Genomic DNA, 18141 nt, shown 5'->3' with positions numbered 1-18141 from the left:
GGCACCAGTAACATCTCCATTGTGAGACTTGTTGTTACTGTTTTTGGCATATCGAATATGACACGGGTAGCTTGCCAGGCTCTGCTGATATTAACTGTCAATTAAAATATTTTAAAATATAGCATTGTACTGCAAAGTACAAAATTATTGTACAGAATATTTTGATGGTGCTAATTCTCTAGCAAAAAATAGAAACGCTGATTTTTGTGGGCAAGTTAGATATTTTACCCTTTTTTTGTTGTTGGATATTTTACCCTTTAATAAAGCTGCATGATGTAAACTTATTTTGAACAACTGCAAAACAGATGTCAAGAGTTACTGTCATCACTGTAGCAATGTGCCCATTTTAAAAAATGGGTACTGTTGACTAAAACTGGGACAGTCCCAACTGCTGTACTCAGGAGAGAACTAGAGTCTAAAAAATGTTTATTCAAGCTCGAGGGCCTCAGTTACAGTAAAGGCGGATTAGTAGCAGTTAAACTAAGAGCAGATACTGCCACCTAGATAAATTCTGATGCTTTAGTTTAACTAGATCGTGGCTTACCTTTTTTTTTTTTTGGAAAATGGAAATAACAAATAATAGTGGTTTGGTGCAATAAGAATGCAGTGATACAGGTCGCTTTAAAAATCTATATATAACTTTCTTTAAAAGAAAAAGACATCTGTGTCTTGCTAAATAGTAGTGATTAAATCTTTACTTATTTTTTTTAATGCAGAAGACAAATTATTATTAGAAATAGGAGAAAATACTGCAAAACCAAAAACCGAATACTTCATAATCCTGAAGCTTACAAAAAGGTAGGTATAGAAGTGACAGACTATTTTACTTTTCTGTTACTTATCTCTGAGTTTGGGAGAAATTGTTCAGCATTACAAGTGAAAAGATATTCAAACTCCACGTTGGAATCCAAGATCAGTCCTGGGATAACAATTGTTCATTGTTTATGGTCTGAGGAATTTTTTATCCTCTTTTACCGTAACTTGGTCTTCAAATTTCATTTTATTTTCCTCTGTTACTCCGAGAATGCCTTCAATCTCTCTAATGGTGGTCTGTAAATGAACAATACAAATAATGTTCATTGTTTAAAGACCCTGGTAACTCCTCCTCAGAACCTTAGTTCTCTCTTTTTTTTTAATTTAAACTGAGATCTGTTCAACCTAAAAGTATATTCTGCTGACCAAGGCCATCTCCAAGATGCTGGTTATCAGTATTGAGGAGATGAGTGAAAATGTGAGACTTGAGAATTTGGAAAATCTTTATAGCAAATGCTTTGTCTGTTTCATCTAATAATGAAGCGAAAGGGGTCTCTGTGTATGTTTCATTTCTCATGTCATCTTTGTAGCAAGTCCTTTTTTTGCTGTCTTTTATAAAAGAATTTACTTATTGTAAGTCAGAAAAAAAAAACACACACAATAAGCAGGTCCCTTAGTGCAGGTAGTCTGAGAAGCACCTGATCTAGTTGCTCTAAATTGGGTAGTAGGTTGACAGGAATATTTATTGTTTTCATTGAGGTAGAACACATAAAAGTCATCACTATAAAATGTATAATTCAGTGGCATTTAGTACATTCATAAGCAATCATCATTTTGTTATCCATCTTACCTTTCTCATTGAATTGCTTTTACTTTATGTATTGTATCTAAGGGATCATTGTTAACTAGAAAGTTGTGGAGATTTTTGTTTGTTTGTTTGTTTGTTTAAAGTCGTGCACACCCATAAATACTCAGGGCTCTGAGCTCTGGAATTACTCCTGGTGCTGCTCGGGGGGCCATAGGAGAGGCCGGGGGCCGAACTTGGGTTGGCTACACGGAAGACAAGTGCCTCACCCACTGTACTATTCTTCAGCACCCAGATTTGTTCTTTTAAAAAATAGAACAAATCACTTTTTTTTTAACTGTGGCCTGCCCCAGAAGCTCATGTACTAACATGTGTCTCACTGGCTTCTCTCTGTATCTCTGCTTTTTCCACTCTGGGGAAACACATGTCCTCTCTTGAATACCTACTGCCTCTTTCTCTCCCCTCACATCTTTTTGTTGTTGTTGTTGTTGTTGGGACACACCTGGTGTGCTCAGAGCTTACCACTGACTTTGCACTCAGGGATCACTCCTAGCAGGCTCGGGGGACCATATGGGTGCTGGGGATTGAACCCAGATCGGCTATGTGCAATGCACTGCACATTCCCAACCCACTGTACTACCGCTCTGGCCCCATCACCTCACATCTTTTTTTTTTTTTTTTGCTTTTTGGGTCACACCTGGCGATGCACAGGGGTTACACCTGGCTCTGCACTCAGGAATTATCCCTGGCGGTGCTCAGGGGACCATATGGGATGCTGGGAATCGAACCCGGGTCGGTCGAGTGCAAGGCAAACACCCTACCCGCTGTGCTATCACTCCAGCCCCCCCTTTCTTTTAAGATTCAACAAAAACTCTTTCTTCACAAACATTTAATTAAATAAAAACAAAAGATTATATTGAATATCTGCATCCCTTGGATTTTCATGCTATTGTAAATAGAATTGTAATTTTGGGGATTGCAATTTTTATTTTTGGATTTTTCATTTCCAGTGATAGAAATAACAATTGATTTTTGTATATTGATCTTGAGTACTGCAACCTTGCTAAATTTACTAGCTCTAATACATTGTTTTTGGTTTCTTTAGGATTTTTTTTTGTATATCAGATCATGTCATCTGTGAGTAGATGGTTTCATGGTTTCAGTTTTCTCTTTTGAGTCTGGATGTCTTTAATTTCTTTTTTTCTTGTCTAACTTCCCTGTCTAGAGCCTCCAGTTTGATAAATGGAAATGTTGAAATAAGATATTCTTGTCTTTGCTCCTTGATTGTGGGGGAAAGCTTTTAGTCTTGCTTCATTAACTGTGATGTTAGCTGTGGGTTTTTTTAGCTACCTGTATCAAGTTGAAGAAGTTATTTTGTTGGAGTGCTTTCTATTGAGAAAGAAGTTTAGATTTTTCTAAATGCTTTTTCTGCAGCACCTAAATCTTTATTTAGCCTTCAGTTTTTTGGTGAATCCTTGTATTATAGCTGAAAATAGTTTATAGGATGACATGAGGGTAACAGATATACAATACTTCCAAAAATGAATCTATTCTACTTTCCAATTTTGTTAAAATGCCTATTTTGTTGAGATGTGAAGTTTTAACCTTTGACCTTCTCACAAGACTAAAAAAATCAAGATAATAGAAATTCCTCTGATAAATTTAGGAGCTATTTTAAATTTAAAATATTTACGCAAAGGGGAGAGAGACAAGTAAAGGTTAGCGGGTGGAGAGAAGGAAAGAGAGGAGGGGGTGAGGGGAGAGATGGAGGAGGGAGAGGAAGGAAGAGAGAAGGGAGCAAAGGGGAGAGAGGAAAAGGGAAAGAGGAGAGAAAGGTAAGAGAGGAAGAGGGAGAAGAGAGATAAATGAGTTTTGCAATCTTGTAAGGGCACGCATCCCTTCACTAACAGCCCACACTGGTGACCTTATTTAAACGTAATTAACACTCCTCCCCAATCCCAAAGCCTCGTTCTTATCCCACATACCATTAAATTGAGGACAAAAGCTTTAACACATACATTCAGGGAGGCCACAATTCAGGCCCTTGTACTTTCTGACTCTGAACTCTTATTTGGATGGGCTGATCACATATGGACAGGACCAGAATTTTGAATCATGGCAGTTAACAGGTAAAGGGATGCTAACTGGGAGGCATTTAAAAATCCCAGTGATGATCCCTTAGGAACAGTGACTGTTGCTGGGTCTATGTTTATTGAATCTTGTTGTGGGAAAAGCAAGAGATATTTTCCAACCGACAAAATCATATTGAAGAATAAAGCGTCATCATCATTATAACTCTTACTAGAGAAGTCAGGCCCTAGTGATGAGGTAAGGCGGGGGTGATCTTCAAAAATCATTGCTTTTGTATCTGGCTCCCCCATTGGGCTTTCGTTTAAGAGAAAGCGCACTCGTGGTTTCTGACTGAGTCCTTTGTGTTGCTAGTTCCATTCCAACATGACGAAGGTCCAGCTTGGGAAGCAGGTGCTGACACTGAGGATCAATACCACCCGCGACTCTTTGCTCAGCTCATATTTTAAAAAACTCTAGTGTAGATCTGGCTCCTTTTTAGCATCTAAAGTCGGGAGACTTTTGATTGGCGATCCATGACTGACTTTCTCAAACCCCCTTCTTTAAGAGGCCACTCGGAAGCTTCCAAAGCTAACAGATGGACGGGGTGGGATACAATGGCTCATGGATGTTCTGAGGGTTTCTGTACATGAGTCCCCCTCCATGCATGGTCCTTCCTGGTGTTGCAGATCTCCCCTGATCCTAGAAACGTGCTCACAGGCACCAGGTCCTGTGAAACAGGCAATTCTAGTCCAGAGGTTTGGTTGTGACCAGCTCTGTATCTGTTCCACTGGGGTGCTTCGACCCCTCCTCCAACATCACACAACCCTGCTGTCCTGTGAGTTTGCATTCGGAAGCAGCAGCAACTTCAGAGGGTCTGCTATGTTTCAAAGGAGAAGTTTCAAACTATTAAATTTCACTAACGGGTTGAGTGGGAACCTTACAATATTGACCCTGCACATTGTAAAATACGGACGGCTTACAAGGGGGAAAGAAAATGGTTTAGCACTTGTTTACAATACAGCATGAGGTATTTTCAGCCCTTGTATAGAAATTAACCAGGATCGTTAGTTAATTAACACCTCACCTTAAAATTGGTCACGCTTAGCATATTAGGTGCTGATACTTCTTGATGGATGATGAAGAGATTGCGAGCAAAGGTCATGAGGACCCCCTGGAGATCCATCCCGATTGTTCTGTTAATGATATCCAAACAAATGAGTTTACCAGTGATTCCCCTCTCAAGCTCAAAAACAATCACCCTCTCATTTGTGCCTGTCTGGTGATGGAGTTTAATGAGTATTTTCAATCTCACAAGGTGGCAATCTTCAGGGAGATATGAAGGATGAGGCTCCATTTTAACTTGTCAACAAAAAGGATTTGTGTAATAAATATATTTTATTAATCAACTTAGCAGAATATAGGAATATGTTCAGTCATATTCCTCGCAAAAGGCTACTACTGAACAAGAGAGTGGCCTTATCTAATGGTTTAAGTTCGTTTAAGAGAACTGTGGGCAAGAAGAATTCATGCCTAACAATTTCTTTGCCTGCAGAGACATTTGTACCCAGTTTTATATAGACTTTAATCGGGGGTTTATTTTTGATTTTGTTGTATGCACTTATGGGTGTGTAAATATGAAGAAGCACCTGCATGGTCACGGATGAGCCCCTATCCCCCCACATTTATTGTGAAGCTAAACACACACTTTAAGGAGATTTCAGAGCAACTTGCAAACCATTCTGTAGAATTATATTGTGGTTACTAACAATTCTCAAATGACTACATTTTTATAAGCTTTAACCTGGAAACAAAACTCCGGGGTATTTTTGAACCCTCTTTTTTTAATTAAAGGAAAAACAGAGGAAATGAATGGATTCATTTTTGAAAACTGTTCTGTCCTGAGAGGGTGGATCTTAAAGAGCTAACTGACTCCCCAGACCCACAGGTCAGAAACAGTGTGGCCCACTGGGTGTCCCGTGTGCCTGTTCATCCCCCACCCCCTTGCCCCGACCCCTGCCCTAGCACCCAGAGATTATCATACAAGGTCCCTTTATGGGTCTTGTTTGACAGTAGTGGAACAGCCTCATCCACTACATTCCCTCCTTCATATTCCACAGGAAATATGTTGGAGTCTTGCACTGAATTAACTTGGGAGTGACTTAGCTGCACCCAGCCACACTGTGCCAACACTAACTTAATCCTAGCCCCCATCACCTATTCCTAGAAAAACACACCAAGGGAGGCATGGGAGTAAGAAGCCATCGAACCCTAAACTAAGCCGGAATAATAGAAGGATGAATGACACCGAAAGCTTTCCTGAAATCCTTATACAAAACTCTAGACTAGTTGGTAGCAACGTAATTGCTTGGGCCAGCTCTCGAAGGGGAGGAAGGGAGCAGCACCCAGCTGATTCCGCCAGAGAACTCCGTGGCTGCGGGGTGCGAGTGGTGAGTTAGACTGGACAGCAGAGAGTGGGGAAGGAGTGCAGAACATCACCACACTGAGTGGGCAAGGACGGTCGCCCTGAAGACTTGACCAGCACTAAGCAGCTCTGCAAATGCTCAGACAAGACTTTGGAGAGAACATGTTGAGGATGTTTAATGAACGCAAGGAAACAATGGTGCAGAGAGCCAATAAAGCACAAGAAAGTATGAGAAATGAGATGAGGAAGCTATAGTCAGAACTAAAAAGTTGGGTAGGTCGGTGAACTAAAAATCTCAATGGAAGGCCTTGGCATCAGAGTAACAGCCGCTAAGAATAAAGTTAGTAAACTCCAAAATGAGATGCAGGAAATCTCTAGAAAACAATATAAGATAGAAAAAGTCTCTTTTTCTATGTCCCAGTGTACCTGGGGCATTCTCCAAGATAGATCACAGGCTGGGTCACAAAACATACCACCATAAAATCAAGAGGATAAAAATGATATGAACTATCTTCTCAGACCATGATGTATTGAAAATGGAAGTTAATCAATCACAAACAGGAAAGGGAAAAAACCTCAAACACTTAGAAATTAATGAGCTCTTTATTAAATGGCCAGTGTGTCAAAGAGGAAGTCATTGAGAACATCAAAAGATTCCTGGAAATAAATTGGGATGAAGACATGAGCTTGTGAGAATATACAGGACACAGCAAAAGTCATGTTAAGAAGAAAGGTGATACATTGCAAGTATTCATTAGACCAACAAAAGGAACCTAGAGCAAGCCAAGCAGAAAGAAGTAGAGAATAAAACATAGAGTAGAAATCAATAAAATGGAAAGTAAAAAAAAAATCAAACTATCAATAAAACCAAGGGCTGGTTCTTAGAAAAAAAAAAGATTTCTAAACCATTAGCAAGACTCACACAGGAAGGAAGGAAGGAAGGAAGGAAGGAAGGAAGGAAGGAAGGAAGGAAGGAAGGAAGGAAGGAAGGAAGGAAGGAAGGAAGGAAAGCAGGGAGGAAGGCAGTGAGGGAGGGAGGTTGGGGGGTGAGGGGAAGAGAGAGAGAGAGAGAGAGAGAGAGAGAGTAAACCAGATCAGAAATTAAAGGGGAATGTCACAACAGGGTCATCAGGGGTTACTTTGAAAATATACCACAAAATGGAAGAAACTAGAAGAAATGGACACATTTTTGAACTCTTATAACTTCCCAACCTTGAACCAAGAAGAAACAGAGCACCTGAACAGTCCAATTACTATTGAGGAAATCAAAATAGCAATAAAAAATATTCCCCAAACAAAAGCCCAGGCCTGATAGTTCACTTCTTAAAGAAAATCTACTGCCAATACTTTTCAGTTCTTTCAGAAAGTTGAAGGGAAAAAAAATCTCAATAAAACAGGAATTAAAGAAACTTTCTTCAACATAATTGAAGTCATTTACCACAAGCCCAAGGCAAACATTATACTCTATGGTGGAAAACTGAAAATCTTCACTCCAAGAGCAGGCATGAGATGAAGACGCCCTCTTTTACCACTACTATTCAATATGGTACTGGCAGCCCTTGCCATAGCAGTTAGGCAAGAAAGAGATCTTAAGGGCATTCAGATTGTAAAAGAATAAGTTAAACTCTCACTATTTTCAAGTTACATGTTAACTATACTAGAAAATCTAAAGACTACAAAAAAAACTCCTAGAACCAATAGACTTGTTCAGTAAAGAAATGGGCTACAAAAATCAATGCACAGGCGCTCTCCGCCCTGATGATACCCCGAGCAGCCGCACACGAACAGCTCCTCCGCTCCTAAAAGACCATGATCCCGGAGGCCCACTAACTACTTTCGGCACCATCAGCTTCTTGAAGATATGCCTCTAGACTGTGAGCTAAGCTACGGCCCCACGCCGCCCTGGGAGGGGAAAGGTTTTTCTCTCTCAGCCTTTCCTTTTCCGGTGGCGTGGTGACCGCCATCTTATAAGGCCCACTAAACAGAGGTACGAGGTTGCAGTGTCATGACTTCTGACAGAAATTTCTCTGGACTTAATTACTAAAATACCATAAGTCCAAAACCTCATATGCTCTTCATTCTCAGAAGTGGAAAACAAATGATCAAATGATGTCTTTTCGGCAGGTCTGATTTTTGGGGGAAAATTTCAAATAATAATAGTGAGTTTTCTGTTGAAATATTGAATGTAATCAGAGTAAAGAGAGAGTAAAGTGAAAATCATCAGCCACACAGGCAGGGGAGGGGGGAGGAATGGGAGGTATCCTGGGGTTCTTGGTGGTGGAATATGTGCACTGGTGAAGGGATGAGTGTTTGATCACTGTATGACTGAGACTTAAAGCTGAAAGCTTTGTAACTTTTCTTATGGTGATTCAATAAATTTTTTTAATTTTAAAAAATCAATGCACAAATTCTATATGCAAATAATGAAAAGAAAGAGAGAAATGAATAAAATCCACCAATTCTATACACAATTGTGTCTCAGAAAATCATGTATTTGGGAATGAGATTAACAAAAGAGATGAAAGACTTATATAAAGAAAATGATAAATCACTACTAAAAGAAATAAAAAAGAGGATACAAAGAAATGGAAATATATCCCCTGTTTATGGATGGAAAGGACCAACTTTGTAAAACAACATCCTTGCCCAAAGTATTAATACAGATTCAGCTCAGTTTCTATAAAAATACCCATGACATTTATAAAAAAATTATTTTCATAAAGTCGTTCACAATAATGGATTACATTCAATATTTTGACACCAGTCCCACCACCATTACACCTTCCCACCACCATTATTTTGAATTTTCCAATCACCATTCAAACCTGCCGAAAAGGCAGATGCTAGATAATTTATTTTGTATTGCTTGTTGTGAATAACATAAGATGTCCTGGAATTCTAAAATTTTAGATACTTAGGGTCTGGAGAAATCTCTGCATCGAGCTTCTCGTTCCCCAAAATCTTTTGTGTCTCTGGACCATGGCCCTTAAGGAGTTTAAATAGCAGCTGTAGGCAGTTTGTGGGTGTGACCTCCAGGATCCCAGGGGGATGGAGGGATGAGAGGGACCGGCCCACCCTCTATCCCTTGAGGCCTGGAGTTTGCTGTCACTGAACCCGTGTACCTGCACTTCTCACTGGGTTCTGGAAGTTGCCAGTCACGGGATTCTTAGGGAGCAGGTGGAGAGATGACGCCTGCTCCGGACCCATGACATTTTTAAATACATAGCTAAAACATTTTTGAAATTCATCTTAATGAATGAAATTCATTCATTTCACCCTCCCAAATATCCAAAGCCCTCCTAGGAAAAAAGAAGATGGGAGGCTCCTCTTTCCCCAACTTTGAATTGTATTACAAAGCTGTAGCTATCAAAACGGTATGGTACTGGATTAAGGACAGAACCTCAGACCTATGGAATAGAACCAATAGAATTGAGAATTTAAAGACAGATCCTCAGGTATATGAAAAGTTAATGTCTGATAAAGGAACATGAACTATTAAGTGAAGCAAGGAAAGTCTCTTCAACAAATGGTGTTGGGATAACTGGCGTTGGTGTTGGGTCAGATGCAGATCCCATTCTAACACCATGCAAAAAAGTCAAATGAACTTTGATATATTGCCTGAATTCATAAATTACATTGAAAAAAACATTGGTAAAACACTCCATTACATTGAAGCAAATGGTGTATTCAATGACTCAATGTCAATGGCCAAGAAAATGGAAGCAAAGATAAATGAATGGGACTACACTAAGCTAAGACGCTTCTGCACAACAAAATAAAGAAGGACCAGAATAAAAAGACACCCCATAGGCTAGGAAAGAATATTTTACCACCACTCATCTTATAGAGAATTAATATCTAGGGTATGGTAAAGCACTGGTAGAACTTAACGAGAAAGAAAACAACCCCATCAAAAATGGGTGAATGGGAGGAAGATGAACAGAAACTTTCTCAAAAGACACAGATGGAGAAAAAGTATATAAAATTATCTGCATCACTTATCATCATGGAAATGCAAATCAAAATAACAATAAGATATCATCTCACACCAGTGAGACTAGCACACACCACGGAGAACAAAAACAACCAGTGCTGGTGTGGATGTGGGGGAAAAGGGACCCTTGGTCACATCTGGGAAGAAGAATGTCAATTGGTACAGCCTTTTTGAAAAACAATATGGACACCTCTCAGAAACTGGGAATCGAGCTCCCATATGACAGAAATTCTACTTCTTGGCATCTACCCCAGGAACCCCAAAAAAATCTATTCTGAAAAGACATTTGTACTCTTATGTTCATTGCAGCAACTGTTCAGTTCACAATAGCCAAAATCTGGAAACAGCCCAAGTGTCCAAGAACAGATGAGTGGATAAAGAAACTATTGTACATATACACAATGGAATACTGGTCAACCATAAAAAAAGAGGAAATCATGCAATTTGCTGCTATGTATGAATGAATCTGGAGAATATAATGGTGAGTGAATCAGGAGGAGAGGGACAGACACAATGCTCTCTCCTGTGTGGGATATAGAGACTTAGTAGGGGTACAACAAATTCCCAAAGGCGATAGAGCTGAGGACTGGTCTTCAGTAGGATGTTTATCACAGGGGAGGGGAGAAGGGTGAGGATGGGAGTGGCACTGGCACAGTGGTGGAGAGAAGTGGAAAGTTTGGGGTAGGGTGTGGTAAGGGATTGAGTTATTCATGAAATCCTACCATTCCAGTACACCACAGTGCCACCACAGTTCCAGGAAGGAGGGAAGGAAGGAAGGAAGGAAGGAAGGAAGGAAGGAAGGAAGGAAGGAAGGAAGGAAGGAAGGAAGGAAGGAAGGAAGGAAGGAAGGAAGGGAGATGCAAAAAAAATTGGATTATTTTTTAACAACTGGTAGTTGTTAAGAAGAGGCAAATCAGTCACCTCAGAGTCAAGGCTTAGACCTTTCGGAGTGACTGTCCTGCAGCTTGATAGGCTTCTCCCCTTGGTGCAGGGACGGCGAGGGAGCCTGGGCAGGGCTTCGTGCCTCAGTGGGAAGGGGGAGCTTCCCCGGCTTCTGTGTCTAGCATCTTGTTTCTGCCACTGTCTCTGTGGCTGGTGGGGAGTGGGGAGTGACTTAAGCATTCTGGATCTTCTTTTTTTTTAAATCTCGACTTGATCAGTGCCGAGAAGATCTGCCCACTCCCTAGCCCTGATAAGCTACTAAAAATTAGTATTTTTAAGATAAAGAGCAACAGGAAACCTTGGAGTCAAAAATTAAAAAAGAAGAATCCTTCCTTATGCCACTGGGTCAATTAGGTTTTGGCTGCTTCTTAAAATGGTAAATTCCTGGCAAATTCCTTTACTCCACTTATTGACAAAAATCAAAATCTTTGGGTTTGGGATCCTGGAATGTGTTATTTTATCAAGCCTCTCACCCCATCCTAAGATTGAGACCCATATGTTTTTAAGATTTTTTAAATTTGGGGAGGTCAGACCTGACAGTGCTCAGGACTTACTCCTGGCTTTGCACTAAGGAATTACTCCTGGTGGTGTTCAGAGGACATACCGGATGCTGGGAATTGAACCCGGGTTGGCAGCATGCAAGGCAAGCACCTGACCCACGGTATTATTACTCTGTTCTGGTCCTGCAGGTGACGGTCTGGGAAGATAAAGTGAGCGTGTGCCCCTTGGGAAGTTGTGGGTCGAGCTCACACTGTTTTTGTCCCCATGGCGCAGAGAGCGGGGGACAGAGCATGGAGTGAACAGTGCAGGGCTAAATAAAAATGAGCTAGATGGCCAGCCTGCACGCCAATTAAGGAGGCCAGGAGAAGTGCCCTTCCCGTGGGTGGTTCTCGTGCGCTCTCTTAACTCGGTACATCTCATAGGCGTTATACTCACATCATCCCCAACTTATCTCTCCTCAGGGAATCAAACAGGATGAAGACAGTTCCCTTTCTCTCCTGTAAAGTTTGGGCAGAGAAGAGAGAGCACGTGAGCTCGGACACAAAGTCATGAAGCTGTCCTGCACCAAGGCCACACGTCTGGAGCAGAACTCTCAGGCTTTCTGCAGATCCTGTGAGTAACCCAGCTGGAAGGCTGTCCTTGGAACACAGAGCAGGCATGAGCCCGGGCTTGGTTTTAGAAGCATGAGCCTTGGAGCACCTTGATCAGAGTTTCCCAGTGTGCTTGTTGCAAAGGAATTTCTGTGGCCGCCTACCCAGCCCAGGATCTGCCTGTGCAAGTTTACTTCCTGGGTTCTGGAGAGATAGGAGGAGGTTAAGGCACTTGCCTTGCATGCAGCTGACCCCAGTTTGATCCCTGGTACCGAAGAGAGTCGCTCCTCAGATTGTCCCATAGCTGGAAGACAGCTTCATGAGTGGAAGGGAGAAGGCAGATGGAATAGAGAAGGGATCATTAAGAAAATGATGGCTGGAGGAACCAGTTGGGATGGGAGATGCATGCCGAAAGTAGATAATGGACCAAACACGATGACCTCTCAGTGTCTGTGCTGCAAGCCATAACACCCAAAAGTAGGGAGAAAGTATGGGGAATATTGTCTGCCATGGAGCCAGGGGGAGGGTGGGAGAGGGAGGTATACTGGGGATATTGGTGGTGGGGAATATGCACTGGTGGAGGGATGGGTGTTTGATCATTGTGAGATTGTAACCCAAACATGAAAGCTTGTAACTAAGTTGCTCCTCCCCCAAGCACAGAGCACAGCTGAGTGTGGCCCCCACAGCACCAAAGCAAAATTAAAGCCCATTTTCTGGATGAATTTCATGCATATTAAAAAAAAAAAACCTGAGAGTCACTGTTCTTAGAGATGTGGATTAAAAAAAAATGCAGGGAAGCAATTTGTTGTATGGAAAAAGCATGTGTATATCAAAGCCAAAAAATCCGGGGTGCCTCTAGCACATAGTTGCATTGTTGTAGGGGACAGAGACAAGTAACTTCTTTTTGACCTGCTGGGGGTCCCTATCCTGCACCTCTTGTGGAAAACTCTGCCTTCCACTTCACTTTCCACTTCCTTTATTGTGAGAAGTCCTGGTAAGGCCATGCTAATGATGCTGGTTAGGATAGTTTCTAATTCCACATCACTGTATCACTGTCATCCCGCTATTCATCAATTTACCCAAGTGGGCACCAGTAACGTCTCTATTCCTCCCACCCTGAGATTTTAGCAGCCTCTCCTTACTCGTCGTTCCCAACGATTGGAGGCTCTTTCAGGGTCAGGGGAATAAGACCTATCGTTACTGTGTTTTGCATATTGAATATGCCAAAAATTAAAAGTAGCTTGCCAGGCTCTGCCCATGTGGGCGGGATACTCTCGGTAGCTTGCTGGGCTCTCTGATATATATATATATATATATATACATGATATATATGATACATATATATCATATATATCTGATATATATGATATATATGTATATATACATACACACATATATATTACTCTATGATTTATTGCCTACTGTCTGAACTCCATCAAATATGGTGTGGTAATTATGGAAAATGGGTAGGTAGTGTCTTCACGCACGTGAAGCAGCCATGCGATCTGGAAAGTGGTCTGGAGCGTGGTCAGCTCCAGGGGACGGGCTGGGTCCCCTGGGGTGGGTCCCCTGGGGTGGGGAGGGTTCTCACCCACTCCCCTCTGGGGCACCCTGAGTGAAAGCAGCCTGGTGCGGAGTCCACGTTATATTTAAAAATAGATTCCGTGTCTATTTAAATACCCATCTTCCTCCTATTTCCTTGAGTATATTCACAGTCATCTTAGTTTCCGCTCCAGAAAGCACACTTCTGCCCCTGCTGGGCAACGCCCGTCCTGTCGTGGTGCCTGTTTGGTGCTCAGGGCCACACAGTACCCAAGAGTGGAGGTGGCGCTGGTTCCATAAGGAATTAGGAATTAGGGTCAGGGGAATAAGACCTATCGTTACTGTGTTTCGCATATTGAATATGCCAAAAATTAAAAGTAGCTTGCCAGGCTCTGCAAGCTACTTACATGGGTAAGTGATCTTTCCGATTCATTGTAGCTCAGGGGGTCCGTACAAGCTCACGGAAGCAAATTATGAAGCATTTCTTCTCTTTTATCAGTCGTGGTGCAAGAAGGAAGAAGTTTTGAGTGTTACCAGCTGAAGAACGCTGAGGGCACTCAGAGGGTATATTCCACCCAAAAGGACCCCTGAAGGCTTGCGATGAGTTAGAAACAATGTGCTCAAAATGTATTTATATATAAGAAGCAGATCACAGCTCTGGGCATAGCCTTCCATACAGCCAACTGGGTCCCACCTGTGGAGTCATGGAACCTGCTGAGCAGGGCTGACCCTCAGGACCTCAGTACCCCAGGGCATGTGTAGAGAACCCCAGCATTGAAACATCTGACTCCGTGGGACAAGAATCATCTAGAGTGGCCCCCGGGGCCCCTGAGCACTGACTGGGAACCCCCGCTCCTAAGAAACAGACCTCAGAGTGGAACTAGCACAGGGCTGTGTATGCTGGTGTTAGACGAAGAATCAAGATTCTAGAAAGGATCTAGGCAGTGTCAGTTCTGCAAAGCACCTGGTTGCCTAAACTCAGGAAGGAACTAGAACCCTTTGATTGGTTGGTTGATTGGCTTGTTTGGGGGCAACCCGGCGGTGCTCAGGGCTTACTTCTGACTCTGTGCTCAGGGATAAGTCCTGGCAGGGCTGGTGGGACCATCTGAGGTGATCGAACCCTGGTTGCCGCGGGCAAGGCAAGCATCCTACCCTCTGTCCGGTCTCCCTGGCTCCCAGCGCCACAGCTCTCAGAACCTAAATTCCTTCTTGTGTCATGGTAGAAAGAAGAGCTTCTCACGGGAGTGGTGGACCCCAAGACAATGGACTAAGAATGCTCAGTGCAGGTCCTGCTCAGAGCAGGTGCTCAGGCTTGCCAGGGTGTCCCCTGCCTTTTAAAAAAGAAGAGAACAAACGGAGTGTGTATTTACTTGGAGGTGATTTGGGGGTTACCTCTGGCTTAGAGCTTGGGAAACTTCCAGCAGTGGTGGGGATTGACCCGGGGCTCCAGCATGCAAAGCTTCCACTCCAGCCCTTTATGCTAGCTCCCCTTCGTGCTCTCTTGACCTTCAGGATCAAGAGATGCTCCTGAAGGCTGGCGAGTTAGAGAGCTTCTGCCTTACCAGGGCGGGCATGCAAGTTTGGGGACAGATCTTAACTTCCCTATAGGAAGGACTGTCTCCTAGACGTTGACTCTAAGACCAGCTTGTGGTTTTGGTCTGAGAGAAAAAGGAAAGAGAAGGGAAGGGAAAGGAAGGGAAAGGAAGGAGAGGAAGAAGAGGTGCGGGTACCTTGGATACAACCGGGTGCTATTAACAGACTCGGACACTCAGAGCTGAACTTGATACAGTGCCTGCAGATATTCGTGCTCAGAGATAATGTGCACGAACTGTGGCATTGTAATGCAGAATGACATTACATCTTCAAACGCTCTCTTCTCTTCAACTGAGAACAAGAGCGTTCGAAGAGGCACCAACTTATGAGCTTCCCATCACCCCCCAGTTTGTATTTGGCCCAGCCCTGATGGGTGTCACACCTTCATACCTTAAGGTTGTAGCCGAGGCCGTAGGCCTTACATAACTGGAGGAAAACATAGTGGAAGACCAGCGAGAGGTCATTGTGCCACAGCTGCGTGCTCATCACCGCGTATCGACAGGTGTCGGCTGGGCTGGGCTGCAAAAGAGCACGCTGGAAGGTGAGTGCTCCTCGCAGTGCTCTCCTGGGCAGGTGACTCAGAGACTACCCATGGCCCCCACCCTCGTTCACACCTGACGCTGATCCCCAGCCAGGATCACACAGCGCCCTGCTGACCACAGCCCACCCGGATTGGATTAGGTTCCCCAGTTCCCTCTCTCTGCTCCAGCATCCATATTCCCAAGAGCTTGACCATCCTGAGGAATGCCAGTTGGTCTCATCCACTGTCCCTCTGCTGTGGTTTCCTTCCTTCCTTCCTTTTCTTTCTTTTTTTCTCCTTCCTTCCTTCCTTCCTTCCTTCCCTCCCTCCTATCTTTCTTTCTTTCTTTCTTTCTTTCTTTCTTTCTTTCTTTCTTTCTTTCTTTCTTTCTTTCTTTCTTTCTTTCTTTCTTTCTTTCTTTCTTTCTTTCTTTCTTTCTCTCTCTTTCTCTTTCTTTCTTTCTTTCTTTCTTTCTTTCTTTCTCTCTCTTTCTCTCTCTTTCTTTCTTTCTTTCTTTCTTTCTTTCTTTCTTTCTTTCTTTCTTTCTTTCTTTCTTTCTTTCTTTCTTTCTTCTCTCTTTCTCTTTCTTTTTCTTTATCTTTCCCTCCCTCCCTCCCTCCCTTCCTTCCTTCCTTCCTTCCTTCCTTCCTTCCTTCCTTCCTTCCTTCCTTCCTTCCTTCCTTCCTTCCTTCCTTCCTTCCTTCCTTCCTCTTTGTCTCTTTTCCTTCTTTCTTTTCTTTTTGACTCCCTACTTCCCTCTCTTTATCTTTCTTTTCTTTCTTTTTGTTTGTTTGGTTTTGGCCACACACAGTCGTGCTCAGGGCTTACTCCTGACTCTGTACTCAGGAACCATCCTGGCAGTGCTTGGGGGACCATCTGGGATGCCAGAGATCGAACTCCGGCCAGCTGCATGCAAGGCAAGCTCCTACACAATGTATTGCTGCGTCAGCCCCAATGGGTGGGTTTTTCTTGATAGTGTTCTCATGTTTCGATGAAGCTCATGTGTGTACATGTGTGTGTATGTGTTTAGGGGAACCATGCCAATTTCATTCCTGGCATCCAGGATATGTGTGTGACAACACAGTTTTATCACTGCTGATGCCAATGTGGGCACTCTCCAGGTTTCCCACTGTGAAGATACACCCCCTTTCTAGAGTGTACTTTGGGAAGCAAGCAACTAAACCTAGTGCATCTTTTTGAGCCATCAGCATTAGGGTTTTGAGTGGAGCTGTTTGCTTCATCTAAGAAATTGCTCTTCTTAGCTTCCCTGGAAGCTATTCCAAAGAGACTGGTTACGTAGTTCCAAAGTTTTGCTATGATCTTGTTCCCTAAAACATTCAGAATATAACAGACATGAAAGTAACTAGTAGATTCTGGAAGTTTCCTTGCATTTCCTTTGAGAGGTGTATTTGCCGCTGACAATTGGCTGCATACCATTGGATAACTGGGAAATCTGGAGAATTCATTCAGACCCTGGCCAACGTAAGGGTGTAGAAAATATTGGTGCAGGGAGCAGAGTGTGAACGTTGGTTCCCTAAGGAGCTGGGAATCACTGCTCTGAACTGTGCAGTGACTTGGAACAGGAGGTGAAGGAGTGAAGGAACTGCGGTGGGGGCCATGGCTGGCTCTAAGGATCACAGTAACTTGGACCATATATCACCAACCTCAGATTCTGTCTCGGAGAGGACACCAATAAACTGGGGCTCACTGGGTGCCCCCTGGGAATCGGTGTTCTCCTGCAGCTCACATGCACACACACGTGCATGCAGTCACACACAATGCCACACTTATGCACACATGTATATATACTCACACACATGTACACCTGCAGACACACTCATACATATGCAGTCACACTTGCACACACTTACATGTGTACAGACATGCACATGTGGACACACTCATATCCATGTACCACAAGAGGACACACAAAAACACATGCAACGAACTCATGTACAAGCAGGCAAAAACACTCCCACAAATGTAGGCATACGTGCACACATGCACAAACACATGCACACATGCACATACATGCAGACACTCACACACATACATACTTGCGCACACAGGCAGACTTCAGGCTTACCTTTTAGGACCCATCTTCCCCAAATATTGTCCCTTCCCTCACTGTCTCTGATATTACACCTCAGCCCTCTAGACCCGCACACAGTACCCACTCTAACCCGGCCGGTCAGGGTTACTCCTGGCTCTGAACTCAGGAATTACTCCTGGTGGTGCTCAGAGGACCATATGGGATGGTGGGAATCGAACCTGGGTCGGCTGCATGCAAGGCAAACATCCTGCCCACTGTGCTATCGCTCTAGCCCCAATGCATCAGAATCTAGACACCTGCCCTGGCAGGAGCTGCCCACACTGGCTCAGCAGACTCCCCTCCCCTCGTCCCTGAGT

At 43.2% G+C, this 18141-nt stretch overlaps 1 protein-coding gene across 1 annotated transcript in view; it reads right to left on the bottom strand.

Annotated features, from left to right (window-relative positions):
- Positions 1–4737: 4737 nt before the first annotated feature.
- The window catches only part of IQCH (IQ motif containing H), a 135964-nt gene continuing 122560 nt past the window's right edge, over positions 4738–18141 (bottom strand). The window contains exon 12 of the mRNA XM_055124396.1: positions 4738–4821. Coding sequence (XP_054980371.1) covers positions 4738–4821 — 84 coding nt within the window. The remainder of the gene's footprint in view (positions 4822–18141) is intronic.

The sequence above is a fragment of the Sorex araneus genome, chromosome 2, assembly GCF_027595985.1.
Source record: "Sorex araneus isolate mSorAra2 chromosome 2, mSorAra2.pri, whole genome shotgun sequence".
In the NCBI taxonomy this organism is placed as follows: Eukaryota; Metazoa; Chordata; class Mammalia; order Eulipotyphla; family Soricidae; genus Sorex; species Sorex araneus.
Note: the sequence above shows the minus strand (reverse complement) of the source record. Positions and strands in the feature narration are given on the sequence as shown.